Source organism: Glycine soja, chromosome 18 (genome assembly GCF_004193775.1).
Source record: "Glycine soja cultivar W05 chromosome 18, ASM419377v2, whole genome shotgun sequence".
In the NCBI taxonomy this organism is placed as follows: Eukaryota; Viridiplantae; Streptophyta; class Magnoliopsida; order Fabales; family Fabaceae; genus Glycine; species Glycine soja.
In genome coordinates, this window is record NC_041019.1 from 55,776,187 (window position 1) to 55,800,590 (window position 24,404).

Sequence of the window (24,404 nt, forward strand, 5' to 3'; positions counted from 1 at the left end):
TTTCCTTATTTTTATGTTGAGGTTCATATTTCATGCGGTAGCAACTTTGCCCGCCATCCAAACACGCTCTATTGTTTGGCACAAAGACACGACTTGGACACCATTGATATGAACACATAGCTTCAAGATGAGTGGGCGTCAAAGGCAGTTACAGAGGACACTGAATTGCACTATTGAAGGTTGTTGTGTATTCATTTTCGTGTATCGATTAGTCTCATCTTTCTTCTCTATTGAACTTGTTCTACTGAAAAAAACCTCACAAAGCAGTCAAACATAATAAAAGAAAAAGCATAAAGAAAACAAGAATTTGCCACCATATATATTTTTTAATCGTTTCTGTTTTCAAGTCATTAAGAAAACACAAAATACGTCTCTTCTTTTGTTTTCAGCTCTATTTTCAGAATCTTTTGTTGAAAATCTTTTCAATTTTTTTACTTAATTATATTTCTATTTTTTAATAAATAAAAATAAAAGCAGATGACAAATCAAACAATTCTACGATTGAATTCTGCTCATAAGCTCGCGAATTGTCTTTTCGTTAGGTTCTTGTTCGATTAATTAAATATCAAATCGCTTATTAATGTATTAGTCCCCACTTTATTTCACAGAAAACAATAGAAAGAAAAAGGAGAAAGAGATACAAGACCAATGAGCAATGACTCATTAATGAAATTAAATGGATAGGAAAATTAAAGGTAACCTCGCAATTCACAAACTAGAGGCAGTGAGGCACTATACCATGAAAAGGCGTTTAATTAGGTCTACCAAACTATATATTTTACTAATGTTAATCCACGTACTCCATTGTAGATGATGAAATCTCATATTTTAATTAAGAAGAAAGAAAATACAATAAGAGATAAAACTTTTGCAATAAAGAAACAATTATAGAAATATATAATTTGAACCTAGCTAGATATATTGTTTTTTGTATATTGATTTGATATGATTTATCAAAATTTAATATTTAAATTAGAAATTGTTTAATGTAAGTAATAATAATAAAAAAAGAATGAAAAAAAAATGACATATATATACTAGAAATGTCAGGTACACAGCTAGAAGTCTAGTACACAAGACCGAACATTACTACTAGCTAGCAGTAACATAATACTAATAATTGGAATTGAAGTCGAATGGTCTCAGCATTAATATTGGTCAATCTTTTACCTAATGTACCCATGGCTCTTGTTTCCCTCCTTATAAACCTGAAACCGGAAAGTACTGTGATAAGATTCGTAAATACATTCATTTATGTGATCATGTTTAACAATTATATGTCTCAACTAAAAAAGTAGTGGCTATTAAAAAACATGAATTGAACATCTATTTATAAGATTCATGAGTTTAAAATTGTTTCTACCATGTCAAACAATAAAAAGCAATACATTTAATTTTAATAAGACTCAATTTCTATCATCTATATAAGGCCTAAATTTATATGCTAGTCTTGATCATGACTTGTGATTCGTACGTGTGTCCTCGATATTCTATGATTGCAGAACAAAGATCAACGAGATCGATCTATTTCTTAGCCATTTCCTCTCTTACAAATCCATTGATGATGTTAGTTGTCTAATTGACCCGTACTAGTATTTGTTATGAAATTATTCTAGAACTAGACTCATATAAGAAGCCGTTGCAATTCATGTCAACTTCCATTAATAAGTTAGTAGCATTTTTTCAAGGCTAGGTAATCTCGGGATAGGAATTTCTCAATATAATCAATGAGTACCTCACATGAGTTAGTAGTAATTTCAAACAAGTCGACCAACAAAATTCAATGGAAAAGATATTATAAACATACCAATAATTAAACTCCAGCTTGTACTATAAAATTGTATTAAAACTTATTTCAAGGAGAATTCGTTTTTGTGTAAAAATGCTCTTTACATAAGTAATTTATAATTACTGTACTTAATTTATACTTCTGGTGTGATGCAGGTGATTGATAGAGTCTGGACTGTCAACTTAGTTAGGATCTCTTACCTTAAAATGATGTTATAGCATGCTTATTACTTAGAAAAATGATTATTAGAAAATTGATGTGATATTACGTATAGTGGTGATATTTTTGTACAGAGTAAACAATTGCGTATAAGTTGTTTTTTAAATTGGTTATACAAGAAATCAATCTAAAAATATTTTTTAAATAACTTTTTTTTAACAAAATGATGATACAGAATGTTGACATTTTTTTTTAATGTTGAAATCCTTGACTAGATTTTCTAGTTTTTGCTTGTGCGGAACTTATCCGGGAAAAAGTTAGGAGGAAAATCTCTAAGAAAATTCACGGAATACTTATGTACAACCTTTATCACGATTAATTACAATAATATTAAATATTTCATGCAAAATTAATTTCACAAGATAATCTGCAAAAAATAAAAGAAATTCCTAGGAAAAAATTCTTCATATTTTAATTCACAAAAAATAGTCATATATTTGGAAAACTCTTGCAGAATTTTTTTCTGCAAGAAAATCATATATTTCTAGTAATGAAATCCTTCTCTTATTTTATAAAAAAACTAGAATAAAAAAATATTTAATATCTTAAAAACATAAACTATACTCAATGAGAATCAATAAAACGATGGTATAAGAAAATTCAGAATTATTATACCAAAAATATATAGAGATCTGGATCTAAAACTCTGGCGTGCAAGAGTGATTGTATTTCTGAATATTGACAGTTTTCAATGACAACCTGGGGTCTGAAGGTCTTGAATTGAATCAATTAAGAAATAAATTGCCTAATTTAATTTACCCTTGAATAGAGAACCCAAATATTTACACTTAGGGTTAGTAAGTTTGGTTGTGTAGAAGAGAAAAATAAAATAAAAAAATTGAAAAAAAAATATTTGAATTAAAATAGAAAAAAAATAGTGTGGGATTCATACATAATTTTAAAAACTTCTTTTCATATCTCTCATATATATCTACAATCAAACAACACTTAGTCCCAGATGAAAAGATGATATTGGATGAATGATCACATATCTAGATGTAGTTTGGTTTAAAGTTGACGTGTACTGTAATTAATTGATAATATTTTATATCGCGTATAAAAGTTAAACTCTTTTTCTTTTATATTTAATTTATTTTTAGGAGTAGTAATTTTAATATTCTTAACATTGTTTATTGCTTAACTTGTTACACATTCTTTAATTCTTTTTTTTTTTTTTAATTCTCTTCTCTTGTTTTCTACCCGTTACTCCTTAATTCGCGAGGATTGAAAATATGACTAGTCTTTGTCTTAAATATAGATTTCAGTTTTATATTAACAAAATAAAAGCAAAACTCAGTGCGTACTAGCATAAGTCAACACTTGATTTAACATATTATAATGACTATCATTTACCTGCTCACTTAATTAATTAATTGCTTACTTACGTACTTTAAGACATTTCAAGACGTCTAATATACGTTGTTATAGAAATAAGCAGCCTGTCCCGTATGCTTTAATAAAAAAGAAAGAGCATCAGTTTTGATAAATTAATTACTATATATATGGAGTATTTGCGTAATTAAGTTTATAAATTATAATAGGACACAGAAAAAGACAATTCCTAATATTTTATAGCATGGCGCAAAAAGCATGGGGGTGATGGATACATCAAGGACAAGCGAAAATCCAAAATTAATTTTCAAAACACATCTCGTGCATGTGTGGAAAAAAAAAATTAACCTAAGGGATATTTAATTAAGTGTAACTAGCTATAGCTAGGAGAGCCATCCAGTTTAGAAAGTCCTTGAGTATGGAGAAACTTCCTTAAGTCCTTGCAATCATAATGCAAATAAATAATAACAAGAAAAAGTTTCTCTAAAGTTAATTTACACACACAAGATATTTATATAAGCAAAACTCCTCCATTTCCTCCCTACCCCTTTCTTCTTTCTCCCTCAGCTCCTTCCAAAATGAAGTTCCAAGTTATAGAGCTTCTCTTTGGTAAAAGCACCCCAAAACAAATGATCCCAAAAGTGACTTTGCTTGCAGTGTTTGCCGTACTGTTATTCACTGTCACACCACTTTCCTACCCTTTGTTTAGATACTCTTCTTCATCATCATCTTTGAAGAGCAATAAGCAATTATCCAAGAAACCATCATCAGCATTTGATGATCTGAATGAGTCAGCAAGCTTGCCTTCAACTTCCATAAAGAAGTGTGACATTTTCACTGGGGAATGGGTCCCAAACCCAAAGGCTCCATACTACACAAACAAAACATGCTGGGCTATTCATGAGCACCAAAACTGCATGAAGTATGGTAGAACAGACTCTGAGTTCATGAAGTGGAAGTGGAAGCCAAATGGATGTGACCTTCCTGTGTTCAACCCCTTCCAGTTTCTTGAGATAATGAGGGGAAAATCCATGGCATTTGTTGGAGACTCAGTTGGCAGAAATCAAATGCAGTCCATGATTTGCCTCTTATCAAGGGTAACTCTCTTCAGCCTTACTACTTCGATGAAAATTAGATCATCATGGTTCTATATATCTTTAACTACTTTTTCTTTTTTTACTTTTTTCTCTCTTAACATTTTGAATCGACTATAAAATATATTTGCTTTATTGTTTCATAATTAGTATTTTTTTAATCTTATGGTAGGAGTACTCTGAAGTCAATTTTTGATCCGTTGATATATATATATATATATATATATATATATATATATATATATATATATATATATAATATACCAGCTAGCTAGGTTTTTTTTTAATTATTTTAAATAAGGATCTTTTAATTTGAATTTTTTTCATTTATAATTTTAAAAATCTGAATTATTTTTATCTCGGTGTTTTCTAATTAACTTATATAAATAATTAAAAATAAGAACTAAAATAATATTGTTGGAAGGAATCTCATTTGAGCGCTTGATCTAGTTTGAGAGATTATTATTTTTTCATCTACCAGACAAAATAATACTTAAAAAGAAAAAACTAAACTTGTAAACTTTAGGATAAACTTTAAAATTAGTTTAGGATCTGATCACATGACAAGACTAAACTTTACCTGAAATTCAGAGCCATAAATATTAAATATCTTAATAATTAATTAATAATACACTTATGGAAATCTAAGATTTGCAACTTTTTAAATTTTTAAATTTGAAGTGTAGAGTAGATGGGATTTCAAATCTTTGGACAGAGACATAATTACTATTCTTCTAATGACTGTAGACTCGTGAAGATTAGACGTCAATAAGGTTTTAGCCAAAATTACCGATAAATCACTATCTTAACTTTATCTTCAGCATATATATTGTTAAGTTTCACCGATAATTAAACGTTATTATTTTTTAAAGCTATGTAATACACTTAATCAGTACATATTGGGTTTACCCCAAGTGTCTTTATCCCAACTCTTATAACGATGAGTTGTTATCCATACAATAATATTTTATAACACTTTATAATATCATGATTTTTTCATCACATCAATCATCTTATCAAATACCTCTTCTTTTTTTTTTGTTCTTATCTCTTTTTTATTGAACAAATTTTTATCAAGGAAAAATATAAATACATGTGCCTTGTCATTTTACTTGTAGCTGGTTAGTTCACCTAAGTCCATTATGATATTCAACTAATTCAAGGATTAGGTAAATGATCAAATGGAAGTAACATGCATGCATGCCGAGGAAATCGAATCTTTTTCTCGGGAAAATGTGCCAATCACATTCACCGCACCTTGTCCTCCACGTCTGTTTCTACCACATAAAATTAAGAAAGTGTCTACCCTTAAATTAGTGATGGTAAATTCCTTCACCAAAATCATCTAAGTTTATCACTTCAGTGATAGTACTTCGTTTCTCTAAAGAAGAGATCCAGTATTCTATATTGAAATAAAAAAAGGTGTCTGTCTAATTCTTGACCCTTCAAGTATACCTACCTAACTAGACTTAAATTAGTCCAAAATTCAAAACGAGATTTAAAAAAAGAAATTCTCGTATCGAAAAAATTACTATACCAAACTTTGATTTCTCGACTATACTCAGTTGTACTCCCAAAATTAGCCTATGCACGAAGCTACTCTGACATAACTTAGTTTCTGTTGGTGGTAGTAGTATTTTTCTTTCTGTTGGCCTCCGCTTTGGATTATACGAATATTATGAAGAGTCTATGTCAACTTGCACTTCCGTTTGCAATAATTGTTCCAAGTCCTGCCAAACTAGCTAGAAAGTAGAAATGGTTGAGAATTGAGCTTTCACATTAAGATGGTGTCAAAACTTAATTATTAAGAGAAATTTATGAAAGAAACTAAATAAAGAATATAAAAAACTCGAAATAATTTAGTATGGCACACATAATATGTACCTAACATGTAAAGAACGTGTTAAAGGGTAAGTAATTAGTAGTAGCTAGCATTTCTCCTGAATGACACAGGGGAAAAGAAAACACTCGGTGCCCCAGCTTCTTGTTGTTTTATGTCAGATTGTCTTTTGACATTCCAACCAATATGCGTAGGGCTATTAGGAAAGTGGTTGTTTGAATAGTAAAATTATTATACTACGTTTGGTTGTTTTTATAAAACACTTTTGAGTTTGTCTTCATCCCTTTTTACAATATTCCTTCTAAATTGTTTTTGACAATAATTGCTTTATTTCTCTATAAAAATATTTTTAAGTAGATATGCATTAGTTAATTAGATAGAAATTAAGAGAATGAAATTTACATAGCTTTTAGCATATATAATTTAAAGTTATGTAAATTATTGAGGGTCTTGTGCAGAAGAACAAAGGTAATTAACAAAATCAAGCAGTTAGATTTGCCATTATAGGTTTAAGGACGTTGTAACATCAAACTTTATCTATAAGAAAAAGAGAGGGAACAAAAGGTGGTCTGGCTGGAGAGTTCAATAATTGTTGAAGCTCAACCAAAATAATAGATCTGGTTGAGAGGTCACGTATTCTGAAAGAAGAAAAACTAGAAATGCTTTTGTGCACGTCAAATACTCTTGATAATATTATGACTTCGCATTGGACTAAGTCGTTAATTGGTTGAATATGAAATTAATGCCAAATTAAAGCTTGCCCAACCAAATCCATATATGCATGGACAAAATTTCTTATTAGTTAGTGTTTGAAGGGAATCAAGATGAGGAACCGTATGGGACCACTCAATTATTTTATTTACTCCAAATACAAAAGTGAATGTGTCATAATGTATTATTGGCATTAGCGTAATGCATTATTAATGAGATTAGCTATCCATTTGTGTGTCTTTTGCGGAAAAGTTCACATGTAAACAATGTAGCTATGAGCTGGATCCTCCGAGTTTGTAACATGCAGGGTTTCCATCTTTTCACTGGGAACAGATCTAGAAAAACATGACTTAAGATATATAATAAAGGTGGCCAAAAGGAATGGTTCTAAAAGTGATGTTACACATAGAATAATTTGAGAATTTGGACAGTGTTTAGGAGTTTAAAAGTAGTACATATAGTAGTACGAAGATGGCTGAAAGAGAGGACTCCTCACATAAAGGAATATGATTTTGAAACTTAACTTTTAGAAGTGACCTGTTGCTCGACTGCATATAAGTTTGCAACGACTTATAGTATATTTTTTGTTCATCTACATTATATTATTTATTTTATCTCATATTTCTCTTTTTTTGTTGTTGCAAAATTATAGTGAGAAGCTTATGTAAAAGTAGCATTAGTTACTCTTAATTAAATGCATCTGAATAGTTGTTCAAGTTTGAAAATTCTTTTGCAGACAGCGTATATAATTTAAGCTAATAAAAAATTTTGATACATTATTGTTGTTGTTGTTAGCCAACGAAAAAAATATCAGTTAAATATTGTATCTCCTCAAATTATTGTACAATAACAAGAATTCACATTTCAAACAAACAACATATGTAGTTTGTTTGGTACCAAATGATGCTTTATTTGATGAACAACCTCACTGACCATTCTTGCTCCTTACTTTTATTTGTTTAGCAAAGTTGCATTCACCAATCAATTTTTTTTTTTAAACTTCTCAGGTGGAATGGCCCATAGATGTATCATACAAAAGAGATGACTACTTTATGCGGTGGAAGTACCCAAGTTACAACTTCACCATGGCTGCTTTTTGGACAACTCACTTAGTGAAATCCAAAGAAGCAGATGCAAAGGGTCCAGGCCCAACAGGCCTTTGCAACCTTTACCTTGATGAGCCAGATGAGAAATGGATAACCCAAATTGAAGATTTTGACCATGTCATTCTCAATGGAGGACATTGGTTTACAAGGTCAATGGTGTTCTATGAGAAACAAAAAATTGTTGGATGCCACTATTGCCTCTTAGAAAATGTTCCTGACTTAACCATGTACTATGGCTACAGAAAGGCTTTTAGGACTGCATTTAGAGCCATCAATAGATTAGAGAACTTCAAAGGGACAGTGTTTCTTAGGACATTTGCTCCATCTCATTTTGAGAATGGGTTGTGGAATGAGGGTGGGAATTGCATTAGAACTAAGCCATTTAAGAGCACTGAGACACAATTAGAGGGCCTCAATTTGGAGTTTTATATGATTCAATTGGAGGAGTTCAAAATTGCGGAGAAAGAAGCCAGAAAGAAGGGTTTGAAATATAGGCTATTTGATATCACACAAGCATCATTGTTGAGACCAGATGGTCATCCAAGTAGATATGGGCATTGGCCTAATGAAAATGTGACACTGTACAATGATTGTGTGCATTGGTGCTTACCTGGGCCTATAGACACATGGAGCGATTTCTTACTAGGAATGTTGAAGATGGAGGGTGTGAGATCAGCTGAAGAGAGGCTTCATTTGCATTCAAATTGACAAATGAAATTGATTGCATACATTTATCAATTTTTTACGTAATCTTGCTTGTAATTGTAAACTTCCTTGCGTGCATTGTAAATCTTTTTTTAATTGAGATCAAATTCGTTTCACCCCTGCTTATAATTTTTTTTATGTCATTGATATATTTTGTTGGTACAAAGACGTCTATTTTTTATTATTATTTATGTTTGTTTTAGTCTTCAGCGATAATAATGATTAATTTTTGTTAGAGACATTAAGTTTTTAATTCTTCAACTTTTTTAAATTTCAATTTTTAGTCTCTCAAAATTAGAACTTTTATTCTTTCCTTAATTTTATGTCAATAATTTTAGTCCTTTTAATTTTTTTCTATTTTTAATCTCTTATTTATTTTTATTACTCAAAATTAGTTATTATTTTGTCAATTTTTAGTTTCTTGTTTATTTTATATTTGAGATTACTTTTAAAAAAATAAAAATAAATGAGAGACAATTTTTTTAGAAAAACTAAAAATGATGAAGAAAACGAATGAAGGGCTAAAAGTTACTAATTAAAAATATTTTGAGGGACCAAAAGTTATAATATGAAAAGGTTGAAAGATTAAAAATTTAATAACCCTCTTATTTTATATGTCTATATATATTTTGTCAAATAACTATTTTAGTATGAAGTCTAATATTAATAATACGGGGACCATAAATCGACTGGTAGTGGTGCAATCAACCGATTACTATTGATAGTGCCAATTTTTGGAGGCTAATACAACCAAAAGCAAACCAAGTGGCTAAAATTCAAGCTTTGCTTGATGGTTTCTTATCGTGATCTTGATAATACAGAAAAAGACCCCTTAACAAAAACGTGCATTCACTTGTACTGTCTTTTATGTCATCGATTGAACCCTTTGAAATGCAACAAAAAATACGTATAAAAGCAAAATATTTTATATTTGCTACATCTTTATCATCTTATTGTTTCTAGTAGACAGGTACAAATATGAAAAGAATGTCACTCTAGGGAAATGCGTAGCAAGCTTAAATTTTGCTTTTCCAGGTATGAGTGAAAATAGGTTAATTAAGCTAGGTTTTGCTAGTTTATGTTTTATAATATCTTGTCTTAAGCTTTTTATTAGTCTACCAAAGGCCTTCATTTTTTTGACCTTGCTTAAAATGACCTTTATATATAAGTTTGACTTTTTAGATTTTTCAGGTTTATATAATTTAAAATATATTCATCAACATTAATTTTAAATATTTGGTGAGATAAATTAGATCAGGTTAATGTTGGTGTTTTGGAATTTTGGTGAAATAAAGATATATAAATAAATTCAAAATTTTGTTCTACAATTATCTATATTGGACACGATCGAGGACCACTTAGGTGGCGTTTTGGATTTTCGCTTGACTTGTATATTCCCATGCTGGCAAGCCCACCACCTTCTTCTCAACTTGGATCATGAACCTCTTTCTATAAAGTTTTGTTTATAATAATTAACAATAAGGCAAAGTCATTATTTATATTTGGACCTGCTCTCAGTTGTACTCAAATTAGTTGTGAGTGTAGCAATGCTTATTTCATAACTTAAATCAGTTTGAAAATTATTTTCTTACAAAATCAATTTGAAAGGCTATTTTTAAAATGAATTTGTTTTAAAATTGGTTTTAAATTAAACTAATTTTACACTTCATACTATTTTATGTCTTACTACTAAAAAAAATAAGTTTTTTATATCAATTATTAAAGACTTTTAACATTAGTTATTAATCAATGTTAAAATTATCAACATTAAAATATTAACGTTAACATTGATTGTTTAAAAATCGATGTTGTTTTACCAAAAAAACAATATCACTTTTTATAAAAAAAACATATGTTATTTTTTTCTCACCAATATTGGTTTTTAGAAAAACCAATGTTATAAGTAAACAACAACATTAATTTTTTTAAAAGCCGATATTATTTTTTGGTTTTTTTTTTTATATCCTATATGTTTTTTAATTACCAACATGTAATTATTCATATCATAACTTATCATTCTAAGTTGTAAAAAATTTTATAAAATAAGTCATGCACCAAAAGTAGAGGAGACGCGTTGGGTCTGTGCGCGCTAAATCAGCTATCTTAATCTTCAACTTTTTCTTTAAGTTTTTGCATCAATTTTCTTTTAAAATACTTTAAATTTTCTTTTTTTAAATCCTGCTAGTAAAAATTACAATGATATTAAATTCTTCATTATTTCATTAAGAACAACAGTAAAATAGATAAATTTTAATTATTCTTAATCAAAATTAACTATCAATTAAATTCAAATTTTGCATTATGACCCCTCAATAAAATTCTATTCCAAAATCAAGTAGTTTCCAAATTAAATAACTTGATGCCACTTAATAAGTTAAAAATGAATTATATTTTTTCCACACACCTTTTTTTGTTCATACTTTTTTTTGAAATAATCATATCATTAAATATGAATAGCTTTCTCAACAATTGCATAAAAAAATAAATAAATAAATAAATAAAAGCTCTCTCGACTTAAAGCACCCACTTCGCATCTTCACCCATTCCATACTAATGGCATATGGAAACTAAAACTACATAAATTGACCTGTGATTGCAAGAGGGAGGCTCACATACTTTTAACTATTGCAAAAACAATTATTTTTCTTAATTAATACTAGTATATATTTTCTAATTATTAATTTTTTATGTGGTCCAATTATTATATTTATATATTATTTATTACATATCAATACATCCACGATAAAGTATTTTACGATTTATTTTGTTTATATATGTGTTAATAAATTTTTTAATAATAATGAATGTCGAAAATTTCGCACCCACGCACCTTAATCCATCACCTATCCTGTTTAGTATTTTCATTGGTGGTGCCAAGTGCCACAGGCTTTTCAAGATGATTGCTTTATGCTTATTTCTTTTTTGCTTCAAGAGAACGGAATTAACTGGCTCCTACCACGACAAAGACTGCTGCAAAAGAAACTACTAACGTTTAGCACATGCATGCGAAGTGGGAACTTGAGTTCATTGTTCTGCGTTTTGACACCTTTTATTAACATGTTAATATAAAAAAATTCACATTAAAACGTCACATAGATAGATAGGTAAAGATTCTTTTAGTTTGTTTCAATAAATTTTATGATCAAATTTATGACTTGAACCCTTATTCATATAATAAAAAACTTATTAAATAAATGTTTAATTAAACAGTTTACCCAAACATGCCCTCCATTAGACATCAATAAAAGTATCATTAAGCTTGTAAATGCACATAAAATAAATGTGCAGAAGCTAACATTGGACCATTTTAAGCAGAACTACTAGAAGCAAAAAGAAGTGATAGGATTATATCAGATTATATATATAAAAAAAACTATACATTCATTGGCTTTTTGACTAATTTAGGATAGATTTGGATTTTTTACGAAAAAATTATTGATTAATTTGGGGTATTTTGTCACATAAGAAATCTTTCAGCTGATGCTTAAAAAAAAATCAGTTGTTCATATGGTAGAACCACACCATTTTACTTATACAAAATATTTTGCCCGTTACAAAAAGATCAAATGTTATGGTTTCACACACACACGAGCCAATCACTCAAGTTATCAATCAACAATGCATGAAAAACTAACTCAGATCTTAAAGACTTTTATCAGAATCCATAATTCAGGGTATTAATCAACAAGAGGCATAAAAATGAAAATAAATATTTCTTTTAATTATTATTCCATTTTTTAATCACCATAATTATATTGGACATTTGATTCTTCAATGAGATCTTAATATATCTTTACAAGTTTCAATCATGTAGATAAGTTATGAGATTAATTTTCAATCTGAAATTTACATTTAAAGTTTATTATCCTTTTTCAAAAATATATTATGCAAAAATTCAACCCATATGAAACATTTGAAAGAATACAAAAAAAAAGAAAAAGAATGATGTAAAATTCGGCCTATCAAGCCTACTAGGCTTTTATTTTTAAAACATGAAGCTTGAAATTTTTACTTAATTTTTTTTAAAAAAAGCCTAACTCTGGCCTTTTTTTAATAAATAGGTCATGAGGTTAGGCTATGCATTATGCTAGCTAAAATGTAAGTCTTAAATAGGTTGCTTGACCTATTAATATTTGTTAATTTATTAATATATATATATATATATATATTAATTTATTAATATTTAATATTATTATTATACATTAATTAATAATAATAAATATAAATAGTATATACTTATTATAAATTAATATATTGGATATTAATAAATATTTACTGTGACGCTCTCTACCCCTCACATATATGTACTAATAATAATTAAAGAAGTAAGAAATCAAAATTAATTAAAAGTTTTGAAAATGCATTTAAATACAAGTCTTTCAACAGGGTAAGAGGCTCACATTCATCTTTCTAACATCATAATAAAACTTGTCTAAATAAATAATAAATCATCTCGACTCAAAACAAGGTCATCCAAGATTTCATGCAATTAATATAGAAACCTATACTCTAATGTCACATCCTATCAAAGTATTGTGTTATCGTGTCCTCTCTTATAAGGTTCTTCATAGTCATTCACTTAATCATCTGCTCCCACCAACACAAAGTTCGAGATCATAACAGGATTCAAACACAGATAACACACAAAAAGTGAGTTATCACATTCCTAACTAATAGAGAAAAACCAGACAACATAAAGGTATAAATATCATATAAACAAAATACAACTTACTTAAGCATATCTCACGTTATTTCACCATTTCGTCGCACAACATCACATCACAACACCACACACGTCTCATTCATTTTCACGACATTCACGTACTCAATGATCAAAACACAATATCACTAAATCAATCCATATCGATCAATACACAGGCGTTATGCAACATATATACTAAGACTCAATCCTATATGCAATGTGGTATCATGTTAGTGAAAAACCTCGTCGGACACTTAGGAGTACATGATAAGACAAACTACACACTAGCAAGTCAGGTCACTCTTACTAGGTAAAATCATAGGGAGACCAGTCAAGGTCACCCTGTTTTGCCATAATACTCCAACCATATGGAATCAACATAGGCTTAAAGGAGCACTCAAACTGGGTGACCCCCAAGGCCTACACTCCAAAGAGTCCGTCAGAGTCTCTCTCTCCTGATTTAGGTCCAACCCAGAAAACATTTTAGCTTATAATGGGATGTTACATATACTATTTTTTTTTTATAGACCACAAATATCCTTAATTAGATAGGATCATTATAAACGATAAAATTTTCATTCAAAGTATTTAACTTATAATATGATGTAAATTTACTATATTCATTATAATAATTATATTTTTAATATTTACTATGTTAAATATTTTTTTTTATATCTATTATATTTATTGTATTAATTTTATTTTTAATATTTACTATATTAGATATATTTTTATATCTACTATATTTATTATATCAAATTTTTTTTAATTGCATTTACAATATTTTTTTATATTAATTATATTTTTAAATTTTTTTTACAAATTTATCCTAAATTAATTAAAAAGTTTTATATTCATCCCTAGCTAACTTAACAAAGAAAACAAAGATTTATTTATTTATTTTTAACACGTGGTACATCATTATTTGTAATGATTACTCTATACCCAAAACTGTGACATATCATGAATCCATGATATCAATATGCCAATTGCATGCCAAGCCACTATAGAGCGCATTTAGTTGCCGACTCAACTAGGTTTTTATCTTTTACACCTACCACACATGAACATGAAAGTATATGTATATAATAAGCCGGTTCTAGCAAACCTTCTGCTGCAGATTTCATCTCAACCATGAAACTCCCCTCCGTACGACTTCCCAATGGGCATGGGAAGTTGGCGTCAGGAAATATTCTCAAGAGTGTTGTTATTCTTCTTCCATTCACTGTGCTCATCATCTTTTTACCATTTTCTCTTACTAAAATGTTTCATTTTTCCACTCCTGAGATGTATGCCACCATCACCACCACAAGTAGTTTGGATTTTAACGAACCTCGTGAGCCTTCACAATCCAATTCACCTATTTTTTTCTTTTCCAATGATTCAAAAAACAGTTTGGATTTTAACAGTTCCAATGAACTCTCAAAATCCACTTTACCTGAACTTTTCTTTCCCAATGATTCCCAAAAAAGTTTAGATTTTAATAGTTCTTCACCTAAACTTTTCTTTTATAATGATTCAAAACAGAGTTTGGATATTAATGGTTCTCCAGAGCCTTCAGAATACAATTCACCTAAACTTTTCTATTCCAATGAATCGAAACATGTCCAGCCTTTAGAACCCAGTTCACCTGAATTTTTCTTTTCCAATGAATCAAAACAAAGTTTGGATTTTAAGGATTCCGGTGAGTCTTCGGAACCCAGTTCACCAAAACCTTTATATTCCGATGAATCGAAAAAAAGTTTGAATTTTAACATCACACAAATGAAACGATGCAACATCTTCTCTGGAGAGTGGATTCCGTACAGTAAAGGACCTTACTACGATAATGAGACTTGCGATTTGATGATAGACCAGCAAAACTGCATGAAGTTTGGGAGACCCGACAGAGAGTTCCTGAAATGGAGGTGGAAACCCGATGAATGCGAGCTTCCACTCTTTGATGCAACCCTTTTCTTAGAGCTTGTCAGAGGAAAGTCCATGGCCTTTGTTGGAGACTCGGTGGGAAGAAATCAAATGAATTCTTTGTTGTGCCTCCTAAGTCATGTAAGTAATCACTAATCATTCAATTGCACCAGTTCTTATTTCCTCTATTCAAAGCTGAAATTCATGTTGGATTTTTCTATCATACTCATTATTTACACTCAAATATTTCACTTAAAAAAATTACAAGCATGGTATAGTAACTTTAGAGTTCAAAATTAATCCTATTAATTCTACATGAAATTTGCGTACTTTTGATGTGAGACTCAAGTTTAGTTCATTGGCAAATATTGCAATGTTGTCATCACCACTCATGAAGCTTAATTGTTGATAAAATTTTCACGAGGAAGGGTTTTGATACCATTAAAAAAACACACCATAAAAACTACTTAGTAAAAGAGTTCAAAATTTTATAAATCATACACTAGAATGACTTTTTAAATAAAATAGTTTTTATTTTATTTTTAAATCATGCACAAAATATATTTTTTATGACGGTAGCAATTAAGTTAATTTAAATCTATTAAGTACCGTGGCACAATTACAGTTAATCTTATTCTTTAATTGTATGATAAAAGTATAATTTTATATGTTAAAAAATATTTATTAAGATATGTCAATTCTAAAAGGAATGTTAGTGTTTTGAAATAATCGTCTTTGACTTGCAACCGAGACAGCCAGATTCACCCCAAGTTGAAATCTACCCTCGTCAAATCATGTAAGTTCCTTGCCACTCATCCAACTTGAGACTAACTTCTCCAATCCCAATTATCTTACTTTTAACGTTTACTTTTTTATTTTGTTATGTAGTGCATGAAAACTACTTCCTAACTAACAAGAAAAGTACTAGTACACTAATTCCTTTCTGAGGAATAAAAGCCAGAGAGTGGCTTCGTGTCTCCCTGGGGCAAAGTTGAACAAAAAAGTCCCACTTTTACTCTCTTTCACTTGCTATTATGAAGTAACATTTTGTGGACGAGTTCCGTACATATTACATTACACAAACATGCATGCATCATCTCCAATAAGAAGAAAAGTCACAATCCTAAAAAAAAATAACATGATTCCATGATTTACTCTTCAGGTTGCTCATCCTGAGGACATTACCAAGAGATATGCCACAGATCCCATATATTTCCGAAGGTGGTTCTATGCAGATTACAATTTTACGGTTGTGACACTCTGGTCCCCATTTTTGGTGAGAACCAGCGATATTGACAACAGCCTCACGAAACTGTATCTAGATAAGGCAGATGAGTCGTGGACTAGTGAGGTTGAAACCTTCGATTTTGTCATTATCTCAGCTGGCCAATGGTTCTTTCGGCCAGCATTGTATTATGAAAAAGGACAAATTGTAGGGTGCCACAAGTGTGAACGAAGAAAAATCAAAGACCTTAGTTACTATTATGGATACAGAAAAGCATTCAGAACTGCATTGAGAACCATAGCAAGTCTCGAAGGGTACAGGGGGGTGACATTTTTGAGAACATTTTCCCCTGCTCACTTTGAGAATGCTGAGTGGAATAAAGGAGGGAGTTGTGAGAGGACAAGGCCTTATAGCAAGGAACAAATGAGGTTTGATGGGTATATTTTTGAGACATATAAGACTCAAGTGGAGGAGTTTAGAACAGCAAGAAAGGTTGCAAGGAAGAGGGGTTTGAAGTTTTTGATGATGGACACAACTGAAATCATGTTAAGGAGGCCTGATGGACATCCTAATAACCATGTCTGGCATGCAGTGAACCAAAATGTTACACATAGTGATTGTGTTCATTGGTGCTTGCCTGGCCCTATTGACACATGGAATGAGTTCTTATTCCATATGTTGAAAATGCATAGTAAGAAATCTTTTGTTTCATAGTTACAGAGTTTTGTCTAAGACATCACAGATTTGCCATAGACATATGATTTTCTTTGGGCTGCAATGGGCATAGTATAATAATGTAGTTAGCTACAATATTTGACTGTTGATTCTTTAATGAAAATGCAAAGCAATTTGTGGGTACATGTATAATAATGTTTTTTGGTGGTCCATGTGTGACCATGGATACATATATATCTTATTGTACTAGTTGCACATTGTTATATCTTCGTTATCAAATTGGAAAGTGTTAAGGCCCAAACTCCTTTGCAAGTAAGACATGGCTGTCTTTCAGGTTTGAATGTGGGCTGGGCCAACTGGCATAAGACATTGGCAATTGATACTTCTACCTCGCTCTTTCATTAATGTACCTCCTTGTTTTTTTTCTTCCAAAATCACTCTTTCCGAAAGTTAGTTTATGGAAGTATTTTCCTAAAATTGTTATGTTTTTTTTTACTTCTTCTATTACAAAATAAGTATTTTCCTAAGTTATTTCATACATAAAAAAATTTAAAAAATAAACTAAAAAGAATAATAGTTTTATAAAATTAATCTTAATCTTAATATTATATTAAAAAAACTAAAATGAAACTTATTAGAGATATTAGTGAAAAAATAATTAATAATACATTAAAAATTTAAATATCACTTATTTTGGAATGAGAAAGTATGAATTTATTTTATAAATAATGAGTATTCTCTATTGAATCAGATTTTTGTATTATTATAAATCACAAGTATTTTTCATTCGAAATGAAGAATCACTATGAAGAAAAATGTTGATCCGTTTACCTGGATGGTACATGGCCGAGTGTTGTTTAAAACAAACTCTCATGATAGCTATCAACCCGTTTAACAATAGCAAACTTGTCGTTACAGAATATATAAATCTCCGCTAAACAGTAATTATTCTTTTAGTGAGAACATATAATTTTATGATATTTTATAAAGTTAATATTAAAATTTGATGAAAGTGCACGTTTATATAAATTGATTCTTGAAGGTGTGTCAACTTATTTATTTTAAAGAAATTATTATAAAAAATTAAAACTAAATGAGAGCACATGTATAAAACGAATAGGACAAATGCCAAATTAATGGTGAGAAAAAAACAAAACTCCCAAGCCAGCTGATACATGCACTCGGAAGAATATGTTTATAAACTATTTTTTACATGAACTCTTAAATGTGACGGGAGACTTTTAACATACTATAACTGTATCAAAACCTTAAATTAAAATGTCTTGGAAAACGTTTAGAATCAGTTTTCCTTTATGTAGCACATGTTAATTTAAATATATATTTGCATGTGTACTACATAATTACAATGGAGAAAAGATAGAAAGAATGATGATATTATTCGTATACAGATGTACATGTTAGAATATACCTTTTTTATAATTTATTTTGTCTTTGTTTACTTCACTATATGGCCCAGCGTCCAACGATTTAATATTTTACATTTCAAATATGTATATAAAACGTACATAATAAAACCTATATTTCTTACCAACTCCAGCTTCCCCTTGCATATATATCATCTTCCATCATCTGTTTCCTCATAGTTCAACTTCATCGATCGATTTCTCACAAAAGGTGTCACCATTGCAGTTCCCAACACTGCACCCACCATTGGCAACATTCTTTCTCCAACAAACACTCTACTAGGTGCTACTAATATTGTTTCTGAGACTATCTCAGGTGTTACCAAAACCGTCACCTCAAACACTCTCTCAGAAACTTCTGACCCCATCTCAGAGGTGTCAAAGATCATCTCCCCAGACTCACTCTCTGATCCTTCCAAACTCATCTCCTCAAACCTACTTCAAGATGTTTCTAAGGTCATCTCTGGCACTGTCTCGGATGTTTCTAAAACCGTCTCCTCAAACACTCTTTCAGAAACTTCCAAAATCATCTCCTCATCAAGCCACCCACTTCAAGATGCTTCTAAGATAATCTTTGACACTGTCTCAGATGTTTCTAAAACCATCGCTTCAGACACTGCTGATATCCTCAAAACGATTCCACGACGTTTCCAAGATCATCTCTAACACTTTTAATGTCTGGTCTCCACTCACTACAATCACAAACACTTTGTTGGATCCTCTCAAAGGTTTGAAAAACTCACTCAATTTTCGTTATATATATATATATATATATATATATATATATATATATATATATATATATATAGACTAACCAAAATTGACTTTTGTAAAGAAGCTGGTTATCATATATTTATGCACCACACTACTGCATAAATACGAACCAGATACAAGGGTTTATTACTGGGATTGTCTTATTTTTACTCTTGTGTATGGGTTTCGGTATCCGGGGCACAGTATATATATTCATATTTGACTTGCTCATAAAAAAAAAAAATCACCTTGAAATACATTGGAATAATCATTTGTCATGCATGATCCCAATTCTGAATTATTTGTCCATGTCTAACACATCATTATATCTATCTTTGACACATGATGATAGATGGTTGTAGACTTAAAAACACACACACACACACACAAATTATACCTTCCTTAAACCAAATTGTGTTATTTTTTATTTTCTCGTTGCATAATCCAAACGGTCGATATTTTTATTTGTACAAAATACATTTTAATATTTTAATTAATTTTTATATTACTTACCTTTGAATATTAATACACACTGTTCTTACGGCCGAATCATATCCGATTAAAAAAGCACGGTTCTGACTGGAAACTCATCATTAGTTCATGACAGTTTATTGGATCAAAATCTACTTTTAATCTTCTTTATGCATGGTTCCAATATTACTTCCCCATGCATTCCACGAGTGTCATATCCAAATTCTTTAAGGTACTAAAAGTACTATTTGATAAAAAAATTGTTATTTTTTTAGTATTTGACTTTTTTTATTAACAATAACATTAATAATTGAGATTTAATCACATTTAACATTCTTTTTTGTATTTTATGAAAATCAAAATTAAAGTTAATTATTTTTCCCAAATTTTACATATGTTATCAACTGAACTACATTAAATTCTTAATACTTGAGTGAAGATGCCACAATGTAATCATTTTATCAATATGACCAAAATTATTAATTAAATGACTTATGTAATATTTAAATATCGATCGTTCTAGTTCTAGACTAAAAAACTAAACAATATCCTTTTCATAAACTAAATTTTATAATAATAACTATGTCATTTTTACAAAACATACATGTTTGGGGATTAAATATTTCAAGTTGAAGACATAAATATGCATATACATTAATTATTTGGGGAGGATTTTTATCTTCTCTAACAAATAACAATTAAAAAAAAAGTAACACTGTTAAGAATGCATGCTTTGATATGGCGCGGCTGAGAGAATTATTTTGATTAATTACGAAGACAACGCTTTAAATATAAAAGAAATATTAAAATATATATAATTAAGAGAATAAAAAATAAATAAAAACTTAGCGACCAAATAAAATTTGTCACTAATGACATTATTAGCAATTTTATTTTCATTATCCTTTTTAGTCAATAAAAACACATGTAGAGACTCTAAATATTATATATATATATATATATATATATATATATATATATATATATATATATATATATATATATAAATTTATAATATAAAAGTGAATTTGATTTGATATGATTCCAGAGTCATTAATGACAATTACGAGAGACAAATACATCACACGACCCTAGTACTACCCAATAGTCATACTCATAGTTACCCCAAGAGTATTTTGTATATACTAATGCCATTTCCAGTTTCTTCAAGTAGAACTATGGTCCCCCCCACTTCCCATGCATAGCACGAGTATGGAAGAAATAATAGTGATTGTTATAAATTTTCGTTAAACGGTGTATAATTTTTTAGACGGTGTATAATTTTTTAGTAAATCATAATTTTATAATTTATAAATTTAATATTAAATTTGAATGAAAGTGCACATTTGTGTATATATTTAAACTGATTGTTTAAAGTGTGTCAACTATTAATAAGTTCCTTGGGAAAAAAATACTTACTAATAAGTTTATTTTGTCAAGTTATTAATTTATAGAAAATTTTATCTCTAATGCTAATCTGTATAGATGAATATTTTTAGGAACCAAAACAAATCAAATACTACAAACAGGTAGATTAACTAATTAATGGTTTTGTGCCTTAAATGCGAATACTTGTGAGAAAATAACTATTAAAAAATTGAATGAAGAGTTTTACCAAATTGTAATGATTGTACATATGACCTAAATTAATTAGATGACTAATGTAGTATTTAAATATGGATGGTTCTAGAATGCAACAAAAATTAGAAAACAATTTATCCCTTTAATAAATCAAATTCCCCTTAACCAAAAAAAAAAAAAAAAATCTGTAATGGCTATTTTTTATATTGACGTTGGACAATACGTGGATCAGATTTTTGTACTAAATTCTTCATTTTAATTATGTGTTTATATACACGTGGGCCAGATTTTTGTACTAAATTCTTCATTTTAATTATGTGTTTATATGCACGTGGGTCAGATTTTTGTACGATAAATTTTCATAGTGGATACCTTTCTCGGCCTTTTGCTAAGATCAAGTGTAGGATACCTTTGAATATTAATATTTAACTTGACATGCTTTGTTTTTTTTTTTCTTTTGCGTTAAGAAGTTGGTCTATTAATTAAATTTTTTTATAGAAAATATAATTTCAAAACCTTAAAGTGTCCTGAAAAACATTTTAGAGTCGATTCAGCTCAACGTAAAAAAGTTTCAACATAAAATTTAAAATTGAGATTATTTTTAAATATACATTTTAATTATGTTTTAGTACTATTTAAAATTAATTTTACTCAGTTTTAAAATAAAGATAATGCCTCCAACCCTCCTTAGTGATACCTGTGGGTGCATGATATCTGCCTTTTAATCCTTTCGTTTGCAGTAAAAAAACATCCTTTCGTTTAGAATATTTTTATACTACCATATAGCAGTACATCATAATGGTGAAAAGGATACAGTGATATATATTATTATTATAAACACATTTTAGAATACTTTTTATTATTTATTTCTATTACGTTACATACTTTATAGAAAAATATTATACTAACTAAATATCATGCAAATAGAATTTCTCTAAAGCATATATAACCTCATATTAGACATATGATACTGGCTAGGGCATTACGCTAATTCTCCGGTGGTGGTCCTCCAATTTCAAGTCCCCACCACACTATATGCTTCAGTGATTTAATTTATATTTCAAATATGTATATGTATATATAATATAACAAAAAGCCTCCATTCTTACCAGCTATAGCTAGCATCTACCATATTCAGTTTTCTTCGTAGTTCAACGTACTTCTTTCATTTCTCATCATTCATCAGTAACACTACTTCGCGAAGATGTTGAAGAACCTCACAAAAGGTGTCACCAGTGCAGTTCAACCCTCCATTCCAGTAATCAACACTACACCCACCATTGGCAATAATATTCTTTCTCCAACAAACACTCTACTAGGTGCTACTACTAACATCGTCTCAGATGTTACCAAAACCATCACCTCAAACACTTCTGATATCATCTCAAACACTCTTTCTGATACTGCAAACATCATCTCAGACCCACTCTCAGGTGCTTCCAACATAATCAATCCCTCAGAATCACTTTCTGATGCTTCTAAGATCATCTCCTCAAACCCACTTTCTGATGCTTCCAAGATCATCTCCCCAGACTCAGTACTCCCAGATGCTTCCATAATCAACTCCTCAAACCCACTCCAAGTTGCTTCAAAGATCACTGACACTGTCTCAGATGTTGCCAAAACCATCACTTCAAACACTTCTGATATAGTCTCAAACACTCTCTCAGACGTCTCCAATATCGTCTCAGATGTCTCCAATAACATCTCAGATCCACTCTCAGGTGCATCCAGCATCAACCCCTTAGACTCACTTTCAGATGCTTCAGAGATTATCTCTTCAAACCCACTCTCAGGTGCACCTAAGATCAATCCCTCAGACACACTTTCAGATGCTTCCAAGATCATCTCAAACTCACTTCCTGATGCTTCTAAAATAAACTCCTCAAACCCACTCCAAATTGCTTCCAAGATCACCGATACCGTCTCAGATATCACCAACACCATAACTTCAAACACTTCTGATATCGTCACAAACACACTCTCAGACACTTCCAACATCGTCTCAGACGTCACCGACTCACTCCCAGGTTCTTCCAAATTAATCAACCCCTTAAATCCACTCCGAATTATCTCAGATGTTACCAAAACCGTCGCCTCGAACACCTCTGATATCGTCTCGAACGCTCTCTCAGACACTGCTGACACCATCTCAGAAGTCTCCAACATCATCTCCTCATCAAACAAGTCACTCTCAGGTGCTGCTGCTTCCTCCTCAAACCCTCTCCAAATTGCTTCTGATGTTACCAAAACAATCACCTCAAACACTTCTGATATCATCTCAGACACAGTGTCAGGAATTTCCAACACTATCGAAGACGTGGCCAACATCCTCATCCCAAACCCACTTCAAATTGCTTCAAAGATCATCACTTCCAAGATCACTGGTAACATTCCCAACACCATCATCCCCTCAAACACTTCCAACATCCCTGGTAATATTACCTCATCATCAAAAACTCTCTTAAATGCGGCCAATAAATCCAAACCAACCTCCTCAAAAAAACTACTCCAAAACGCTTCAAGTACCATCTCAAACCCTTCTAATGCCGTTGATGTTATGAACAGCCCAGAAAAACTTTTTAAAAATGCCCTAGGGAATGCACTAAACGCAACCCTACTACTTTCCCTCTTGGACTATGTTTTATCTCTTGCGACGTCGTTTCTTGGAAAGCTTCGAGATTCCCCCACCCCAGCACAGTTACTTGGCCTAATGATCACACCTTTGTGGAACTTGCTACGTCGTTTTGTAACACTAGGCCTCGTCATGCTCCTTCTTCTTGCGGGCATAATCATCACTGTTTTCATCCTTTCAATGCCTCTGTTGATGATCGTGACAAGCCCTATATGGATTCCAACTGGTACGGTTTTG

At 30.4% G+C, this 24,404-nt stretch overlaps 2 protein-coding genes across 2 annotated transcripts; both read left to right on the forward strand.

Moving 5' to 3' along the window:
- The first annotated feature begins 3,700 nt into the window (after positions 1 to 3,700).
- Positions 3,701 to 8,922, forward strand: LOC114396480 (protein trichome birefringence-like 19). Its single transcript, XM_028358482.1, has 2 exons — positions 3,701 to 4,437; positions 7,993 to 8,922. Exons 1-2 carry the CDS (start codon positions 3,919 to 3,921, stop codon positions 8,797 to 8,799), a joined length of 1,326 nt encoding a protein of 441 aa, XP_028214283.1. The 5' UTR covers positions 3,701 to 3,918; the 3' UTR covers positions 8,800 to 8,922.
- A 5,588-nt stretch (positions 8,923 to 14,510) lies between these two features.
- LOC114394528 (protein trichome birefringence-like 19) lies at positions 14,511 to 17,604 on the forward strand. Its single transcript, XM_028356134.1, has 2 exons — positions 14,511 to 15,544; positions 16,566 to 17,604. The coding sequence occupies exons 1-2, from the start codon at positions 14,633 to 14,635 to the stop codon at positions 17,340 to 17,342; spliced, it is 1,689 nt and encodes a 562-aa protein (XP_028211935.1). The 5' UTR covers positions 14,511 to 14,632; the 3' UTR covers positions 17,343 to 17,604.
- Positions 17,605 to 24,404: the final 6,800 nt, after the last annotated feature.